Raw genomic sequence first — 18101 nt, 5'->3', positions numbered from 1 at the left:
GGGACTGGCAGCCCCTGCTGCTCACTCCATGGCTATAGGGGCACGGCACAGGAACTGCCCTCTGACTGCAAACCACCTCTTCAGCTATGGGAGCAGGGAGGTGCTCCCACTACAAGGGAGGAATGACACCAAAACCCCTTCACTGGGCACCACTGCCTCCCCTGCCAGACCCCCCAGTACCAAACCGCCATGAGGGCAGTCATGGAGGTGAACCAGCCTTCCACTGTAGATGTGTTTGGACAAACACTCTCAAAGCTTACCTACTTTTCTTCATTTTGCTTTTTAAACCAACGGTATTAGTGGTCTCCCTTTCAACATGAAACAAAGAAATGTGACTTTCCACTTCCCACTCATTTTATTCCATGCTGACATTGCTGAAAATTCTATTTTTAAATAGAATTTCTTTCTGATGATGTATATTGGCAATCAAACGCAGGCACAGCATGGTTTTCTGACAAGTTAAAATCCTACAGTATTTTCTCCTAAATAGTCTTATGTACTGATTACTTAGAAGAGCGAATTCCCTGCAAAGCTGTACCCAGGCACTCGGCTTTTGCTCCAGCTGATAAATGTAAGCAATAAAAATATGTTCCATTCTACAGCAGTGCCTATTAAAATGTAAACACCACTGGAAGATTTTGAGCAGGCTACAGAAATGCTTTATTCAAAAGCAAAAGGCTGTCTGAGGCTGCCAAAACCTGGCACAGCGTGTCCATTCGTCAGACAGCGCCTTCCACCAGTCAGTGGGACAGTGCCACAGGGGTCAGACTGGGAGCACCGGTGCTGGGACTTTCCCTACTCAGGCTACAGAAATCAGGAGTTGCCATGGGAGCAGGACATCAGTTTGATGGGTGCACCAGTCCCGTGTTCTGCTGGACTGAGGGGAGAACAGTGGCACCGGGTGCTTCCCCTTGGCCAGGCTCGAAAGAAGCCCCTGCCAGAGCTGTGGGGAAGCAAGTGTGTCCCATGTTGTGACAAACTTTCCTACCTCTTAGGTCAGAGGTGCATCTACAGCCTGCATGAAGCAAGATGCTGATGAATCAAAATTCGAAATGTCCCTCATGAATAATTCACTGAACATGTGCAAGTAAGCTATAGCAGTGTAAATATATGTATGGCTACAAACAGTATATATATATATATATGCAAATTAACACGGGAAGGGCTCAAGTTACCCACATGGAAAAATACCAGTGACCTGAGGATGTTTGCTTCAGATAGCTCTGACATGTCAAACTGTAACTAAAGAAACAGCCTGAAATTTATCAAACCATGGTGTGAAGCTGTCCTCGTACCTGCTCACTCGTGACATTACAAATCCTCCTCATTTATTTATATTTGGTTTTTTTCCCTCAGATCAAGTTTTACTCTCCCAACCCATCACTGTGGTCTGACACTGCTCTGGCACACCGGCTGCAGGCCCCCACCGCCCACATCACCTCAAGCCATCAGCTCAGCACCACCTCGTCCATACTTGGCAGTGAAATTCTATGAAAAACCATTACCATGGTAGGCCAGCAAGTGCATTAAAACCCTGGAATTCATATAAACAACAGAAGACCATAAATGACAGACATAGGTGCAGGGTCCATCGATCATCCCCTTCTCCCTCACAGCAAGAAAGGTGGGATCACATTAAAAATAGAACAGACATCTGCAAATAGACAGGTATTTATATGGAATATTGTGACAACTGTCATTTCACATTAGTCAGCAAGATCCCACAGGACTTGAAGAAGTATTAACTGTGCTGCATTATTTTTTACTGGCAAAATATAATAAAATCCACTTTCTTGATGGCTTCCTGGTGGGGATTGCTCCTCTCCTTGAAGTCATATAAGGATGCTCCTCCAAGAGCCTGGAGAGAAAACACTTTACCTGGGCACCAAAGTATGAAGAGAGGGGGAGTTTTTGTGATTCTTCACTTGGGATTTGTCCATGCTTTTTCAGGATGTTTTGATGACACCAAACTCAAAAAATGACCATAAATGACCCAAAGTCAAGGCAGACCCAATGCATGATGGTTACCTGAGTAATAACTCAAATTATTACCCCCAAAAAAGTGAAGATCAGAAAAGGGCTGTGCGCTCCCAAGAGCCCATTTCTTGAATAAGTTCCTCCAAGATCTTGAGGAGCAAAATTCCAAAATCCGGAGTCAGAGATACAGAGGTACTTCTATTTATTTACAGTAACAATACCCCTTTGCCCATACAGATGAAGCATTTCAAGGTCTTGCTTGTTACCCTGAGCCTCATGCTATAAAAATACAACTTTTGTGAAGGTCCTAGATGCTCCTTTTACTTGGTGAAAGACATTTACGTCACTGGAAGCAAAATGTATCCTCCACAGCAATGTAGCTCCTGTCAAAAAACTCGCCACGCCCTACACTTACCATCATTGCAGTTAATCATGTATACACCATGCAGAGGCACGTGGTACTCACTGAGAAATGCCAAGGCCCACTGTGTGCCCCAAAGCACATGCAGCAAAGTACAGGCAAGGTGAACAAGGACAGAGGAAGAAACACCTTGGATACAACCTCTGATGGACGGAGCTGGAGAGACAGGAGATGATGGACAAGGAGACACAATTGGAAGGGACAAAGGGAACTAGAGAAACAACGGTGAAATCAGGACAAGAACATGTCAACAAGACAAAACTCAAAAAACTTTATGGTGAAGAAGAGGGTCTGGAAACAGAGGCAGGAAGAGCCAAGGCACCACTAATGGGTTCCAAAGAAAAGGTGACAATTGGGATGGCAGGCAAAGAGAGTTCTGAGTGCATCAGTGGTTCAAGGGGAGCTGCTGGAAGGAGAAGGGCATTATCAGAGCATGGGAAGGCTTTCAGCAACAGCAGCTAAAGAAAACGGGGCAACATCTGTATTCCTCTGGAAAGAGCCACAAAAATGTTGTTTTAAAACAAGTCACACAAGAGAAAAGGCAGAACTGCCCTGATCAGAAATACAAGGCAAAAAGTAATGTGGCACAGTGGAAAGCAGAGAACTGATCTGCCTGTCATATGATGCCACCAGAAGCATTTTATAAATACACATTAAAATTCAGGTTCTGTTTCTGAGTGCCTCTCGCCGAGGGAACTGGAGAGGGCATGGCCTTGACTCATGTCCTGGCTGGCACTGAGGTCCCCAGCTGTGCTGACTCAGACCTGTGCTCCCGACGAAGGCCATCTGTCAGAGCCCTCTGACACCCCAGTCTTCCCCCTGCCTTGTCCCCATGTCCAGGGCATCTGGGCTTGTTTGTACCAACCACGCTTATGTTGAAGCACAGCCTGTCACACAACTCCTTGTCATCTGGGCTGGGAATTGGCTCAATGATTCAACCACGCTTCCTTCCCATCCCATCGGTGGTTAGGTGGAACGTACATTCAACCCCAGTCGGCACCTGCCCAGCAGAGAGGGACATGCCATCTGTCCCAGACTCTACAGGGCTTGGAAGAACCTGTCATGGCACTCTCAGCCAGGTGGAAGAGACCCAGCTGTGGACTCCTAAAAGAGAGGGGGTAGAACCAGCATGGCCATACACAAAGTGTTTGACCAGTACAAGTGATCAGCCCCTTGGAACATCATTCCCAAGCATGCAGCAAGCTCTCCACCTTTGCCCATCCCTAAATCACGACCAACGTCTTTTTGGAAGATAAAGGCACAACAACTGAAATCAGGCATCAGTAGGTGGAATTTTCCAAAGTTTGCTGTGCAGGCCGGATGATCCCAGCTGGCCAGATGATCTTCACCTTGCAATCTGTATTTTAATTAATGTGTCCTCCTGGTTACAGGATATCAAGGAACATTACAGCTACAGATCTTGTGCTTGGGGTTTTCCTCCTACTGTGGACTTTCAACAAATGTTACATATTTTTCTTTGATTTTGACAATCTAATGTTAAAATCACAACCTATCCCCTATCCACTTCAGATTTTGTTTGTTTAATCAAGAGTTGAGCAATTTCAAAGGTGTTTTTACAATTCAAATACTGGATGGTTGCACGCTGAGCCAATCCTTTGATATCTGAAAAGTTCTCAAATGCCAGCCTCACAGTTTTAATCTTCCTGGTATTGAAGGCAATGTAGTTGATCTTACAGATGATTCTGATTAAATGAGCTTTTTTCTCTCTCCAGTTCTCACAAAAATATATAAAATATTTACAAATGTGATACAATGAACTTTATGTTCTTCTGCTTAGAGCAACGCTTGGTGCACAGGTGGCTGACATTTCTTAGTCATTAAAGAAACTAAACCTAAAATTCTTTAAAACTATTTTCTTCAATACTCTATTGGGGTTTTCCTCCAACAGCAGTCACTGCACAGCTCTCACAGGTTATATATAAGAAGAGTTATTTTTGTGGATAAAAGACAACAAGAAGTCAATAATGTTTGGCAGACAGCCTTCACTGTTCTGCTAGCACAAGTGCATCTAACTGCTGATGAGCCTTAATGTTTCCCTGATATTGTTTTCTGCTATAAAATGGAAGATCTAATCTATGCTGAAGGTCAGTCCCCACCAAAGACTGCAATCAGTGATAGCCTTCATAAACTCACTGAAATTTGTAATATTGTGCAACATCCTCTGCCCTGTCACAGCAGTGGCTCCATCGATGTGTCCTCTGCCAAGGATGTGCAGAGCTGGAAGTGCCCCCACTTCTGCACCACTCCTTATGCACGCAGAAAAACTGATCCATAGATCAAACCAGAGCATGTGAAAGCTGCTGGCACAGGCAGTATAACCCCACACACACTTTGCAAAGAAGGATAAAGCCCTGCCCGTGTTCCCCAGTGGCCCCCACCTCTGCTGGGGACGCACACTTGCACTTAGGGCAATAGCAGGAGAAAATCAATCCTTTCAGTGATCAACTCTAAATGCACAACATCTTTTAGAACAAAAGCATAACTAAAACCTGGACTTCTTGCCTTAACTTGGAGTCAGGCAGTTAAGAGGCCTTTTAATGAGTAATTTAGGTAATTAGAAAGTCAAATATACAATACTCAAGAGGAAGCATCAGTGCGTCATGGCTCTGTGGCACGGTGCTCCTGATGGCACCAGTGCCATCTCCTTCCAACACATCATTGTGAGTCCATGATGGCTGCAAAGGGTTTTCCACAGAAGCCTCAGCTTGGCTCCTGTTGGAGCATGTTTCACACCAACATGTATAAAGTATGTTGGGTAATTGCTTCTGGAATTCAACATGTGCTGTATCTCATCTAGGAGATGTAATTTACTGGCTATATTCCAGTAAAATAACTTTATGGCTTTCTGTCATGATAAATAACAGTTTATAGCATAATGGAATTAATATTTACTTTGAAGCTATGCAGTCTATTCATATAAAGTTGCTATATATAGAATCATCCCCATGCTGCTGGGCTTCTAAATGCTGAGAATTGACAAGACAACAGGCAAATATTAAATTCCAGTTCCCTCCAGTTATTAATAAACCATTAGATTTTGGGTTTGTGACTGAAACCCTTCTGTGTATTTTATACAGCTACGATAGTTCAAGAAGTGTTAATTCAAATGTGGGATAAACAAGGCAGGAAGGGCTTTTGGGGTCCGGGAGCTCCCTCTGCCTGCCCTAGGAATGGAGACAGCGTAGGGTGGTGGGTCTAGACCACCAGGCTTGGAGCCAGGGGCAGAAACCTCAGCAAGTGTTCACAGGGAAGTTCATGATTTAACACAAAAATTGATCATGTTTTTGTCATTATAAATGTACCTTTCATAATTCCAACATGGAGAGATTAAAGAGTCACTGAGCTCTAACCATGTCTCTTCTTCACGGGCATGAAGGGAAGTACACAGAAGGCAGGAAAGGAGATGGCATTTCACCTTTTTAAGCTCAAAAACATGCTTCCTGTTAGTAGGAAGACACTAAAAAAAATTGTCCTGGCTATGGTAGGACATTACACACACAATGGAAACCTGCCCCTAAGGACAACAGTGAGCCTGACCAATGGATGGACGAGGAAGGGCCAAGCCATTGCTCCCATCATGCACAGAAGGAAGCGCTGCAGGAGGATTAGGCAGTGCAGCAGTCACAGGCGTTGCAAATCCCCGTCACAGCGCTCCAGCATGCTGGTGTTGCCGCATCCTGCTTTTATTCAAAATTTCTTCATGGCAACAAGCACACAAAAACTGCAGGCAAAGTGTAACCATCAACAGAAACACCCACACAGTATCAGAGAGTGTCTGGGGTCAGACGGAAGGCAGAATCTTCACAAACATATTTATAGTGCTCTAAGATGCTGCAGTCCTCTGGAGCACGGGGCCTTTTAATGGAAAAACACCACGTATTTGTCATGGCAAGTGACAAGGAGCCACTCCGGCAGCATGGTGGTGTCCAGCGTAGAGTGCAGAGGGAATGCCGTGCTGGGGGCTGCAGCGGGCCAGTGCTGGCTGGAGCAAAGAGGTGCTGGGGCACCCAGCCCTGCTACCACCAACACATCACCCCGCAGAGGCACCAGGACATGCCCCAACAGCCCTCAGGCTTTGCACTGGGAGAGAGGAATCTTTATTGATTAATTTGGGTGCCTGAACTCTTCACCTTAGAAGAGTTCAGAGCTACTGTACCTTATTCTGAGGAACTCAGAACATTAAACCAAGTGCAGCTCTGCCAAGCGCTGCAGTTACAGATGGACATCGAGCCCTCCCTGTGTCCAGCTCCTGTCCTCGGAGGACGGAGGAACTCCTGCTGCGGAGGGAGCATCACCACAACACTGAGCAGGGGGGCAGCAGAGGGTTGGGGGTCCGGGGCCGGCTGCAGCGGGGCCGCCGGCAGCCCTCCGGGACGGCAGCGGGGTCTCCCGCACGGAGCACGCTGCTGATCCTCGGCAGCCACGCGATGGCAGCAGAAATATGGGAACACCGGAGCGGACGAACACATTATCCCACCGCTCCAAGGAAAAGGTATTCTGCAAAGACGGGGCAACTGCTGCTACATGTAAGCCAACGTCTGCGATGGTTTTAGGAACAAGCACAGAGTAGAAAAACAGTTTCCCTCCCCGAAATACAATAATTCACACTTTCTGCATTCCTGATATTGCCAACAGGGTCACTCGGGCTTCCCTGCTGTAGCACCGACACAGTACAGCCGCCTCCCCCGGCAACTTCAATCTGACCTACAGCAGACACAGCAGGATTCAGAGCATAGCTCCTGCTTCACACCAATTCCTGGCTCAGATCCCGGCTGGGAACCAAGAGAACCCCTTGCTGCTGGCGCTGCCAAGCCCTTCCCTGCTCCCCTCCATCGTGCCTCCCTTTCACTTCACCCCAGGGTTCTAAGGGGAAATTAATGCTTTTTATGTCCAAAAAGTATCTAAACACCGTCTAATTAATCCTTATCCCTTGCCTATAAAGAAGGGAAGTAAATAGCATCCACACTCTAAAATCCCCTTTTGCCAGGTTCTGTGTCTGTGTTGCTTGCTGGGGACAATACCAGATTGTGTTTAGGAATTCCAGCACCTTCACACCTTCAAACAAGACTCTGCTCTCCCTGCTCCCCCTCCCCACACACACCTTGGTGAGCAATACCCCACCTTCCAACAGGAACTCGGGAAATTAAGATGTTTCGTGCACCCCTGACACATACAGATTAGCAGCAATACAGCAAACGAGGTTTGCCTTCCTGCTCAACACACGGTGAAATAAATAAATAAAGAGGAGCTCACTAAAAGCCAGGCAGGGAAGGCAGAGCCACCGAGGCTCCTCGCTTCCCACGGAAGCCCTTATCTCCGTCACAGCCCACAATGCAATTACAAGATTACAAGGCACACGCTGCTCCAGCATCTGGATCCTCCGTGCAATCACAGGGATCCCTACAGAACTAGGAAACCTCTTAATCTTGTGAGGAACGGCATGGATTCTCCTCGCAGCACGGCTCCCACTGACCCCTCTCCAGGGGCGACCTCCAGGGACAGACATTGTCTGGAGTTCATATTTGTCCACACAAGCATAGAAAGGAACTGTGTGGTCAAAAAGGTAAATGCTGACCACCGACTCTGGTCCAAAAAGCACTGATGTTTATTTTGGTTTGCTGTAAACTGTCTCATCTACATTGCAAACCCAGGGATTAAGTCTGTACCAGTACCCCTCCATTCCCATCCCAGTTCCCGGCACGTTAAACCCAGGCCACAGAGCCAGCAATCCAATCTCCATATATTTTATTCTCAATATATTTCATTTCTGGCCACCGATCTTTAGATCTCCTATTGGATTTTGTTTTCATAAATGGATTTTCCCACAGAGCTGGCAGAAAAATAGATTTAATTTCGAATTTCTCTAAACTGAAATAGTCAATATAAATGTCAATGTGAGTTTGTGCCATGCAGCCCGTGAGGCGACACAAGCCTCACATTTCAGAGGGGTACGGGGGGCCTGCCAGCTTGTTTTGTGTCTGTATACTTGTTCTAATGCTTCCTTTCATAAGGATGCCTAAAAGTGTATATACATTTATTAAAATTTTTGTTTTGCTGTTTTGTTTCAGGGGTGCAAAAAGCAGTACGATGTCTAGCACTGCTTTGCAGGCAAGTCAAGAGGCAAGATTCCCTATGAGCAGAGGATTCTGCAAACTGACACCCCCACAGACCCGTCACAGAATGGTCTGGATTGGAAGGGACCTCAAGGACACCCTGCCATGGGCAGGGTCACTTCCACTATTGCAGGTCCTGGTTTCCTCTCCGCCCCCCAGCACGGGGTGTAGTTGCAGCACCAATTACTCAACAATTCCAATCTAGCCTGATGTTAATGTCATTAGTCCACAGAGATCCTTTTGGAATCATTTACATCGAAACTGTCTTTTTGCATGCTAAATGAAAAATGCTCAGACTTCAGTGAATGGGATTTGAATTACAACCCTACCACATGTGTCTCAGCTGTATTCACGCTATTTATTAAACAGGGGGAAAAATTGTGATGCAGTCAATTACAGAACAATTACCTGAGCGCTGCTGCAAACCTGTTGCCTTGCACTGCAGGGACGGTGGTTGCCCTTGACTTGGGCGGAACTTGCCTACAGGGCACCTGCCAGGCGGAGCATCCCCCAAGGCCCTGATCTCAGCTGAACCTTCATTCTGAAACACCCAGATACTAGGAAAACTTTTACTGATGAAGTTAAATAAGCCATGACAATTAAAGGATTAGGAACGTTATGGGTCTTGTGAAGAATAAAATCTCCTGGACGTGTACAGGGCGTTAGGAAAAGATGAACTCAAGAGAATTTGTTGTGACTTTATATTACTGTGGGAGAACACATCAGGACCCTGATACACAAAAGGATTACTGGTATGTATGTTTCCTTCTGAAGAGACTCCCAGGAGATCCATTCCGGATTTAACAATAATCCATACTCCCCTTCAGAAATGGCAAAACAATGCTCCCATTTCCCAGGACTGCCTCCAACACAGGAATCATTAAGATGCCGTCATAACCCTGCATTCCAGGTGCCGTAAACACCAGCTGGAACAGGAATAAATCCCAACCACAGCTCATGAGCAGTCAACACTTCCACATTTCTGCACCAGCATCTGCCTCTGGTGCCCATTGTGGAGATGTGCACATCGCAAAGGTGAGCGTGCCACAGCAAAGCTGAGTGCCATGGCAAAGATGAGTGTGCCACAGCAAAAGCAGGGACATGCTGTTGGACTCCATGGTCTCTGATGAGCTACAGGGGGTTAACGGAGAGGCTGGTTATGAAGGGAATCAGTCAAATCTCAGGAGAGATGTCAGGACAATGCTATTTGCGGCAGTGATGAAGAACAGAAAACTGCCCCTCCTTGTGAGCAGTTTCTCCCTTTTTCAGAGCCGTGTGTTTGTGTTAATGCATGCACACGTGTGTGTCGTATTTCCAGAAAGCCTCTCACATTAAACTCTCCTTCCTCCTCCGAAGCCATTCCACAGTATTTCTCTGGAATGCATTAAGCAGACTGACTGAACAATGTGATCCTAATTAGTTTGCAAACCACACAGATCACCTCTGAGGGCGAGCAAAGCCCGTGTAAATTAAAGCGAATTGGAGTGAATTGGCTGAGGCTGCCCAAGGAATCCCTCTCCAGATTAGGGCTGCTCCAACGTGCTTCCTCCAAGGCTGCTCCCACTCTCCCGTGACAACCAAGTAGATTTCACCCATGACAGCAGGGAATGGAGAGATGTAAAACTACTTTGCAGTTCAATATTCCATGGTGGGTTATTTTCCACAATGCAGAGGAGCCCATTTGGTCATTTACCAAAAGGAAAAGTCTGGTCCTTCACAGGTGCCCCCAGCTCCAGGCTGCAGAGGCCACTGATGCCATCCCCACTCCAGCAGCCCTGGGCAGGCACAGGGATGCTGCCAAAACCCAAATACTCTGGAAACCTGTGTGAAGTTTTGATGGTGATGTCCCAGGGTTTATGCAGTAATTGAATAATCTAAAATTTTCATTCCTGTCCTCATGGACTAATCTGCAATAGTGTTAAGGGACTGTTACGATATTAATTAAATACAAGTCCTGCATGCAAAATTGATACTTTGCATCTCCATCTCCACAAGGGAGTTTTTCTCTTAATAAGACTAAAATCAAGTTTTACTTTTTTGGGGGTTTTTTTTAAGGAATTCATAAAGATTATTATATTGTACCAAGATAACATACACCCAATCTACAAGAGAACAAGGTTTTTCAAACACGGAAGCTCTGGTGCTTGGAATGGGACTGTGGGCATAGAGAGCTCTGCCCCAGCCGTGGGACAGCCCTTCTCCATAACCACTTCTCAGGCACTGGGGTTTGAAGAGACTAAAATATCCTCAACACAGGATAAAGAGCAGCAGGATCAGCGTCGACCTTCCAAAACGCAGATGACAAGAGGGAAATTCACTATAAAAACATGACCTCGTTTTAATTTTAGCAGCAGTTTACTACGAATTCACGTGAAGGCGCAGTTACACTCTCCTGGAAAAGTTCACGCACAAGAAAAGGCAGAAACCCATCCGCTGAGCCAGCCGCCTGCGACGTGGAGCAGCACCGCCCGGAATCACGGCAAAGCTATTCCAACACTCCCCTTACTATTATTTATTAGTTAAAATTTTTAATTATGTGAATTGATTAGGAACACATCACCAGGGATCCTAATTAATTAGAATTTTAAAAAGGATCACAGACCGGAGATTCCACAAAGAATTGCACAAAGAGGTGTATTAAGGGAAAGGCCAAATTAACTTCTCCTTTCTGGTTTATCCAGCCTTTTCTAACAGGACTGTGATCAGATTAACCAAGTAATACCCAAACCCCTCCTGCACAGCAATGCTAACCAGGGCAACAGCTTGAGGATTTCAGGCTGTTTTCATTTAACATCCGCTTGGTTAAACAGTTTATTCCTCCTAATCCTTATTTGAGTGTATTCCTACTCTAATTAGTTTATTCCTCATTTATGTCCTAAATTTGCTTTAGCTGCCTCACCCATGCTCACCAAATCCTTCTATATGGTTCTGATAGATGTCAACATCCCTGAGCATCTGGTGTAGACTTTTTGTTTCAAAATGCATTTTTCTCTTTACCCAGAACTTGGAAAGACAAAGGAGCCATCACATCGACAACACTCAGGAAGGAATTAATTATTAAATCTTCTAATACAAAGCCCTGTTCAGAACTGGCTGGTCAGTAGTTTCACAGGCCAGTGTGTTCCTCTGAGCTGCCTCCGAGCTGCCATTTCCAGAGCAATGTTTGGATGCTATTGATGCTCTTGGCTGTCGGCTCTGCAAGTACTTTTCCATCAGTGCGACAATGATCCCTATTTATCTTCTGGCTGCAAGAGTCGCTGAGATGATCTGGCAGTGCCACAAGGCAGACAGTTATTTCATGCCCTGTTAAACCCTAATGCAGCTAACTACGGTATCACTCCAAATTTGAAAAAAGCCTTTTTTTGTTATTTTAAATCTGCTGCCTACGTGTCCTAGTTGAGAACATTGCTTCCTTTTAGAATGGTATCAGAAGCCTAAACCCCAAATGCTGCTGTGAAGTACAATGGAGTACTGATCAAGTAATTAATAAGGTTAGAACTACATCATTCTGCCCAAGAAACACCTGGAGGTCAAGAAAACAGACTTTTTCTGCATCATTCAGAACAGAGACTGGCAGTGACCACCCAGGTGCTGCCTGTGGATGAGAGAGTACAAGTACCTTCTTGAAGATAGAAAATCAGGTACTAAAGGGCTCTCAAGCTGGAAAAGGATGTGGGAATGAATGGCCAAACCCTGGTACATCCAAATCACAAAGCAAATAGTTTAAAACATATTTTCCTGAGTATCAAATGTGACCAGCCACAAGGAGAAACCCTCAAAGCTGCGCTTCCTCCAGCTCCCATGATGTGCCCATCTGTATTTGTTACTTTCCAGAAGACACACTTCAGTAAAACAAAAATTAATGGGTTCAGTGCAGGGCTCTTTGAGCTAAACACAATCACCACCACATCCATGCAGTCAGGCACTAAAGGGCTGGATAGCTCCATCTCTGGAACAGCCCTCCTGAAAGTCCCATTTATTTCCTCATGTGCTCATGTGGCAGCCAAGAGTCATCAACAACCTCTTGCTACAGGTAAAGGGACCGCACAGGGTCTGGTGTTCTGCATCGTGAAAGTTTACAGAAGTTAATTAAATCACACTCTGCAAACCCGAAACAAAAACAAGGCACCATTTCTGTGATGATGATTTTTTTTTTCTTGTGCTTGTCATAATAAAACATTGTTATTGGATGTAAAAATTATGGAACAAAGTTATGCCTCTCTGGTGTAATATAATGCAATCCATTTAATACTATTTTAAACCCCAAAACCTCATTAGAGCAGACAGAATGTAAGAATGACAAATGGGCTAGGAGGAAGCTGGAGCACGAGATGAATTCTGGGCACTCGTCCCTTTCCCACTGCTGGCACTGGCTTCGGGGATGCCGGGGGAGTGTCAACCACCAGCACCACGTGGGGAGCGCAGGGTGCCCGTCACCCCAACAGGAGGGAGGTTAGCGCCTTGCAAAGCATCTGCCAAGGCAGGCCTGGGGGTGAAGCTGGAAAGCTCAGCTTAGCCCAAAGTCCAGCGTGGAAGCTGCCAGACAGGCCTAGAGACACAGGTGAAGCACTGCCTGTCATGGACACCCCAGTTACCCTGACCCCAGCCAGGCTCACAGGCTGTCAGCTGTAAAATCAACCCGGCCTACACAAACACACACCCGGCAGCCTCACGCTCCTTGGCCAAAATGAGACAGCTGAACACTGCAATTACACATTTTAACAGCCTTTGACCACTTTGGCCCCAAGTTTGGTATCCAATGTCGGGAATATAGCCCTGCTGCCTTAGGAACGGGCTGGGCACAGCTCTGCGGGTGGGCTTCTGCTACCAGAACAAGTTACTGACATTTAATAAATATAAAACTTGGATAAATGTACTTGTTATCAACACCTGTGCAAACCTTTAACATCAGAAGTGATCAGGGTGATGAAAATAGCTCTTTCCTCATGCAGATGGAGGTTAAGAAAGAAAAGTGGTGTCAAACAATGACATATTATAGAACAAACAGGCTTATTCCAGAAATAATGCCTCAGGTGAAATCACTTGTCTGAATGTGTCTGAGTGGCTGAATACCATCAGCAGAGCAAAGATTCTCTCAAAACACACATGGATTCGGGCCAAATTCAACAGAAATTCTACCCCTGCATACTGCAAGACCAACACTCCATCAGCACACAGAAATTACAGCAATTGCTACCAAAACCTAGCCGAGATTTGTGAGAATCAAACCAGACCCGTTCAAGCTACCATGGTTACAGAGTGCTGTGCAGCCCAAGCTGGGGTGCCGGGTTGCCCTCGGGCAGTGCCTGTCACAAAAACCACAGAGTCTACCAGAAGATGCTCAGTGTGGAGACACTCTACAGTCACACAGCCCAGCCAGCAGCCACACAGGCAGACGGGGAAGCTGTACTCACAGTTTGCCCAAAGGAGGGATAAAGAACAAGTGTATTTGCTGGGGGTGGGGGCAGTTGTGGTTTAACCCCAGCCAGCAACTAAGCCCCAGGCCAGGGGGAGCAGATGGAATTCAGCAAATAGGAGTAATTTTCTGAAGGTATGGACAGCCTTGGGTTGAGGTGTCTTGGGGAGCCATCACCTCCCAGCCCAGCACAGCCCACGCTCCTACCTCCACTCCTTGCACCTTCAGCTTCATGTGATCCTCTCTGGTGGTCTTCCCGTCTTTCCTTTTTTTCCAGCAATACCCATCTTTCCTGTATTTCACTTTCTTTCTGTTGTACAGGATCATAGAACCATTCTGTGGTCTGAAAGCAAGAAACAGGTTTGGATTACATAAAGAAACAAAACCAGACTGAAAGTGTCTACAGAACCATGTCCCACAGACCAGCAAAAGGCTCCACAGAACAGCAACAGTCAGGATTTGGCATCGAATAAATGTTCCCCTTTTGCTGCTGTTACCTGGCTGAAGTGATGTCTGCAATCTGCAAACTCTTCCGTTGAGGATCTTGTACCTAATGTGGGAAGTGCTAGTGATAGGTTAAAGAAAAAAAAGGGCAAGTCTGATAAAATAGCCAACATTTAAAATTTTCATTGGATGTATTTTGACTGCTACATGCTGAAAATTAGAAGGAAAGAAAATTTAGAAAAAAAAAAGGATTGTTGTTATTTAATTAGACAATCTCTCTCTTTGGCTAACACATCAGCAGAATGAGATGCCAACCACCTCTAAGGCTGCACTGGGACATGGATGTTGGCTTAAAATGACAATAAACAAGCAAAAAAGAAGGGAAGGATAAAAGCACGAGCTTATACAATGGTTTCACTGTTCTGCTTAGATCAGTGCTAGACAGGGAGTAACCTGCTTCCTTCTGAGCACCTTCTCAACTTCAAAGACACAGGAAAACATTTTCCACTTAAAAACTACAACAGCAATTTGAAGTGTCTTTAAAAGCACGGTGATGCCCAGTAGAAGTTTGGGTGTAGAGAGATTTTGCTGTTTGCTGAGCCGAATCACAAGTCTGTTGTAACACTGAGAAATAACAAATACCCTCCTAGCTGGGAGGCAGTGAGCATCCTGCACCGGCAGCAGGGGCAGTGAGCATTTTTCCCACATACACACAAATATTTATTGCTTGTGACCAGAAACCCAAGCCTCATCCTCCCAAGCTACACCTCCTCCTATCCTCCAGGTCCCAGCAGCCTGGACCCAGGGGTCAGGGAGGCTGCTCCTCCTCTCCTCCTCCTAAGCATCACACTGAAACTAAACACTCGGGTGTCAGCGCAGCCACGGTGTCTGTTTGACAGCACTGTAGCTAGTGCATTAATTCAGCAGAGGTATTATGTATCTCATTTCAGTGTTCATTCCATAAAACCCCAGTCCCTGCACGTGTCAGCTCAAACCCTTCTCACAACACCAGAGACCCCCCAGCCACTGTCGGGCTGCGCCCCGTGGCTGACGCGCCACGCGCGTGGTCCGGGCAGGCAATGGCAAAGCAGCGCGAGCCGATCTCCTGCCTGGTGCCTCCGCACTCACACACACGGCGCTGCACGAAACACACGCTCAAAGGACCTGGAGGTTTCTGATGCCAGGGAAATCCTGCTTCCCTCGCCACCAGCACCACATGGGCACAGGGAGGGCAGAGCTGAGCTCCGCAGCCTCACTGCTGCTCTGCGGGGCTGGAACCAGGTTTGTTGGTTGATTTCTGCAATGAAAAAGGAACACAGTGAGAGGGAACTGGCAAAGCAGTTAACGAGATTTATAGAAAATAGAGCCCAATGAAACAAAATCTCTTAAGGATCTCTGGAGCGGTTTTCGATTTTGATAAGAGGGTATTGAGCTGCTTTAAGGCTCACAGAAAGCAGCTGGTTTTTAAAGATAACTTCATGAGACGAGACGCAATTTTAACCTGATCTACGTTGCTGCTGTATTTCACCCGCTGTAAGGAAGAAGAGAGGAAAGCTCTGCCCTGCTCATCCCTCAGCATTCAGACATAGCCCAGAGCAGCCAATTGATGGTGTGGGAAGATGCAGCAGGCGAGGCCTGCCAGGGATTCCCAGGGCATGTGACAGATGTGACTCCAGCCCAAATCTCTGGGGGTTTTGCCACTCAGCCTGAATTTGGGGATTTCCTTTTTCCCTTTGCAGATGAGAGGGACAAAGTCACAAGCCTGAGCACGGGCTGCAATCCTTGATCAGCTCTGGATTTCCTCTCCTTTATGAGCCTGTGGCATTTAAAAGCTGCCTAATCTCTATTTTGGTTTTGTGCCTGTGGCCTGAAGGAAGGAGGGGGAAGGACAGGAAGAGTAATTGCAAAGCAGAAAGCCTTTTGTCTCAAGTATTGATGAGATCTGGATGCTTTCCCCCCTCTCACCCTGCTATCCACTGCCAAGTCTCCCACAAATTGCCACAACAGCCTAAGAGCTACTTTTGCCCAAATTGTTCCTGCTACAGCCAGGAAGAAGATCCTAAATTTTATTTTCCTACTTATTTTTAACACGAACAATCATCCCCTGGGGCTGATGGGTCTGGGAACCTGGTCATTGCTTGGGGTGACCCAGGGCTCCAGACAGTGCTCAGGAGCAATCTGGGCCACTGGATAGACCGGAGTGTCCCTCAGTAAGACAAGGAGAGGGGGAACGGAGGAAATGGGATTTCCAGGGAAGATTTTCCAGAGATGTAATCTTGGATCTGACACCCAGCTCAGCTGCGCATGCTGACCTCTGGCTCTAAGTCCAGTGTTTCTTTTGGATTAAGTCGCTTACCTGGGTCACAGGAATCTAAAGCTACTTACCTTCTTGTTAACAGGAACCAGATGAAAAGAGGGAATAAACAGAAAGCAAGTTAAGATTAGGATATTTTGGTCAACTGATGCTTCATATCTGCCTCTCCATTTGTGCACAAATTTAGGTCCCTCTGGCCTGAAGGACCGAGATTTCCCCTTAATTACATTACTGCAATATTAAAAATGCTGTTCAGTTTAACCAGTTCCCTCTAAACTGTCACATCGAGATGTGGTAAATGTCAGACATATCACTTAATGAAAACTACGTTTTACTGCCTCAGGAGCTGGGGGTGCCAAAAGGGAATTGCAAATACTGCAAATCCAGAAGAGTCTCTTTTTCAGGATAACAGAGCAAGATCAGCCAGAACCACTCCTTGAAAAGGTCCATGGCTCTGAAAGTTAATTTTTATTTTATCATCTGTATTTATTCCAATTCCAATCCAAGGAGGATATTTTATACAGGAATATGGATGTTTAACGCAGCTGCCATAAAGCAGAGGTACCACACACCAGACCCTTCCTGTACCTCACCAGTGCACAAGCAGAAGCTGCCCTCAGGGCCTGGGTGACAAGCCCCCTCCATCCCTGCCGCCCACCACACTGAGAAATGGCTCCTGCAAACAGTCTGGATGATGCTGTTTTTCACCTACATGATATTTTCTCTGGCTATGAAGTTATCATGGAGCCAAGGGACAACAGGAAGGGACTATCTTCCACCTTCTGCATCTATGCATGATAATAATGAGAAATTAACTTCCACTTTCCCAAAGGAGCAACCTACTGATGCAGAAACTGGCTGGGAAAAGCTGGAGTCCTGGAGGAAGCCATGAAAGGAGACAGCCTTTCAAGAAAATATTGCACCAAATCCTTGTCCTCATTTCCTTAGGAATACAAAGAAGACCAAGTCCTTGAATCTGTCTTCATCCAGGCCAGTTTGGGAATGGGGAGAAGTGCCAAGCGTGAGTGTGACAAGGTGCCTCCCACTCAGCTAATGCCCTGCCATGCAGCAGAGCAGGCAGAGCTCTGGGGCTAGCAAACACTGCAGGTGATGAACTCCAGGTGACCATCTATTCCTCTGTCCTTCCTCTCAGCACTGTGTTCAGCTGCACAGCCCTCACATTGCAGCAGTGATGGACAGGGACTGTCAGTCAGGAGTGCCTCCTGACTGCCATCATGCTCTCATCTCTTATTTCTTGTTTCTGCCCAAGGAAAAAAATCTGATGACTGAAGTTATTTCCCCCCTGAGGAATGCTGCTCTTCAAGTCTTCATTTACCTTGACACTTCCCCCCACTGTACCTGTGGCTTATCAGAAGATTAAAGCCCAAATGGAAA

At 46.2% G+C, this 18101-nt stretch overlaps 1 protein-coding gene across 11 annotated transcripts in view; it reads right to left on the bottom strand.

Moving 5' to 3' along the window:
• The window catches only part of CAMTA1 (calmodulin binding transcription activator 1), a 235325-nt gene that overhangs the window by 139423 nt on the left and 77801 nt on the right, over positions 1-18101 (bottom strand). For all 11 annotated transcript variants that reach the window (XM_048326078.1, XM_048326088.1, XM_048326080.1 and 8 more), the window contains one exon: positions 14156-14291. In XM_048326078.1, the coding sequence (XP_048182035.1) occupies positions 14156-14291 (136 nt within the window). The remainder of the gene's footprint in view (positions 1-14155; positions 14292-18101) is intronic.

This window comes from Corvus hawaiiensis, chromosome 22 (assembly GCF_020740725.1).
Source record: "Corvus hawaiiensis isolate bCorHaw1 chromosome 22, bCorHaw1.pri.cur, whole genome shotgun sequence".
Classification (NCBI taxonomy): domain Eukaryota; kingdom Metazoa; phylum Chordata; class Aves; order Passeriformes; family Corvidae; genus Corvus; species Corvus hawaiiensis.
This window is presented reverse-complemented; position numbering and strand designations above follow the sequence as displayed.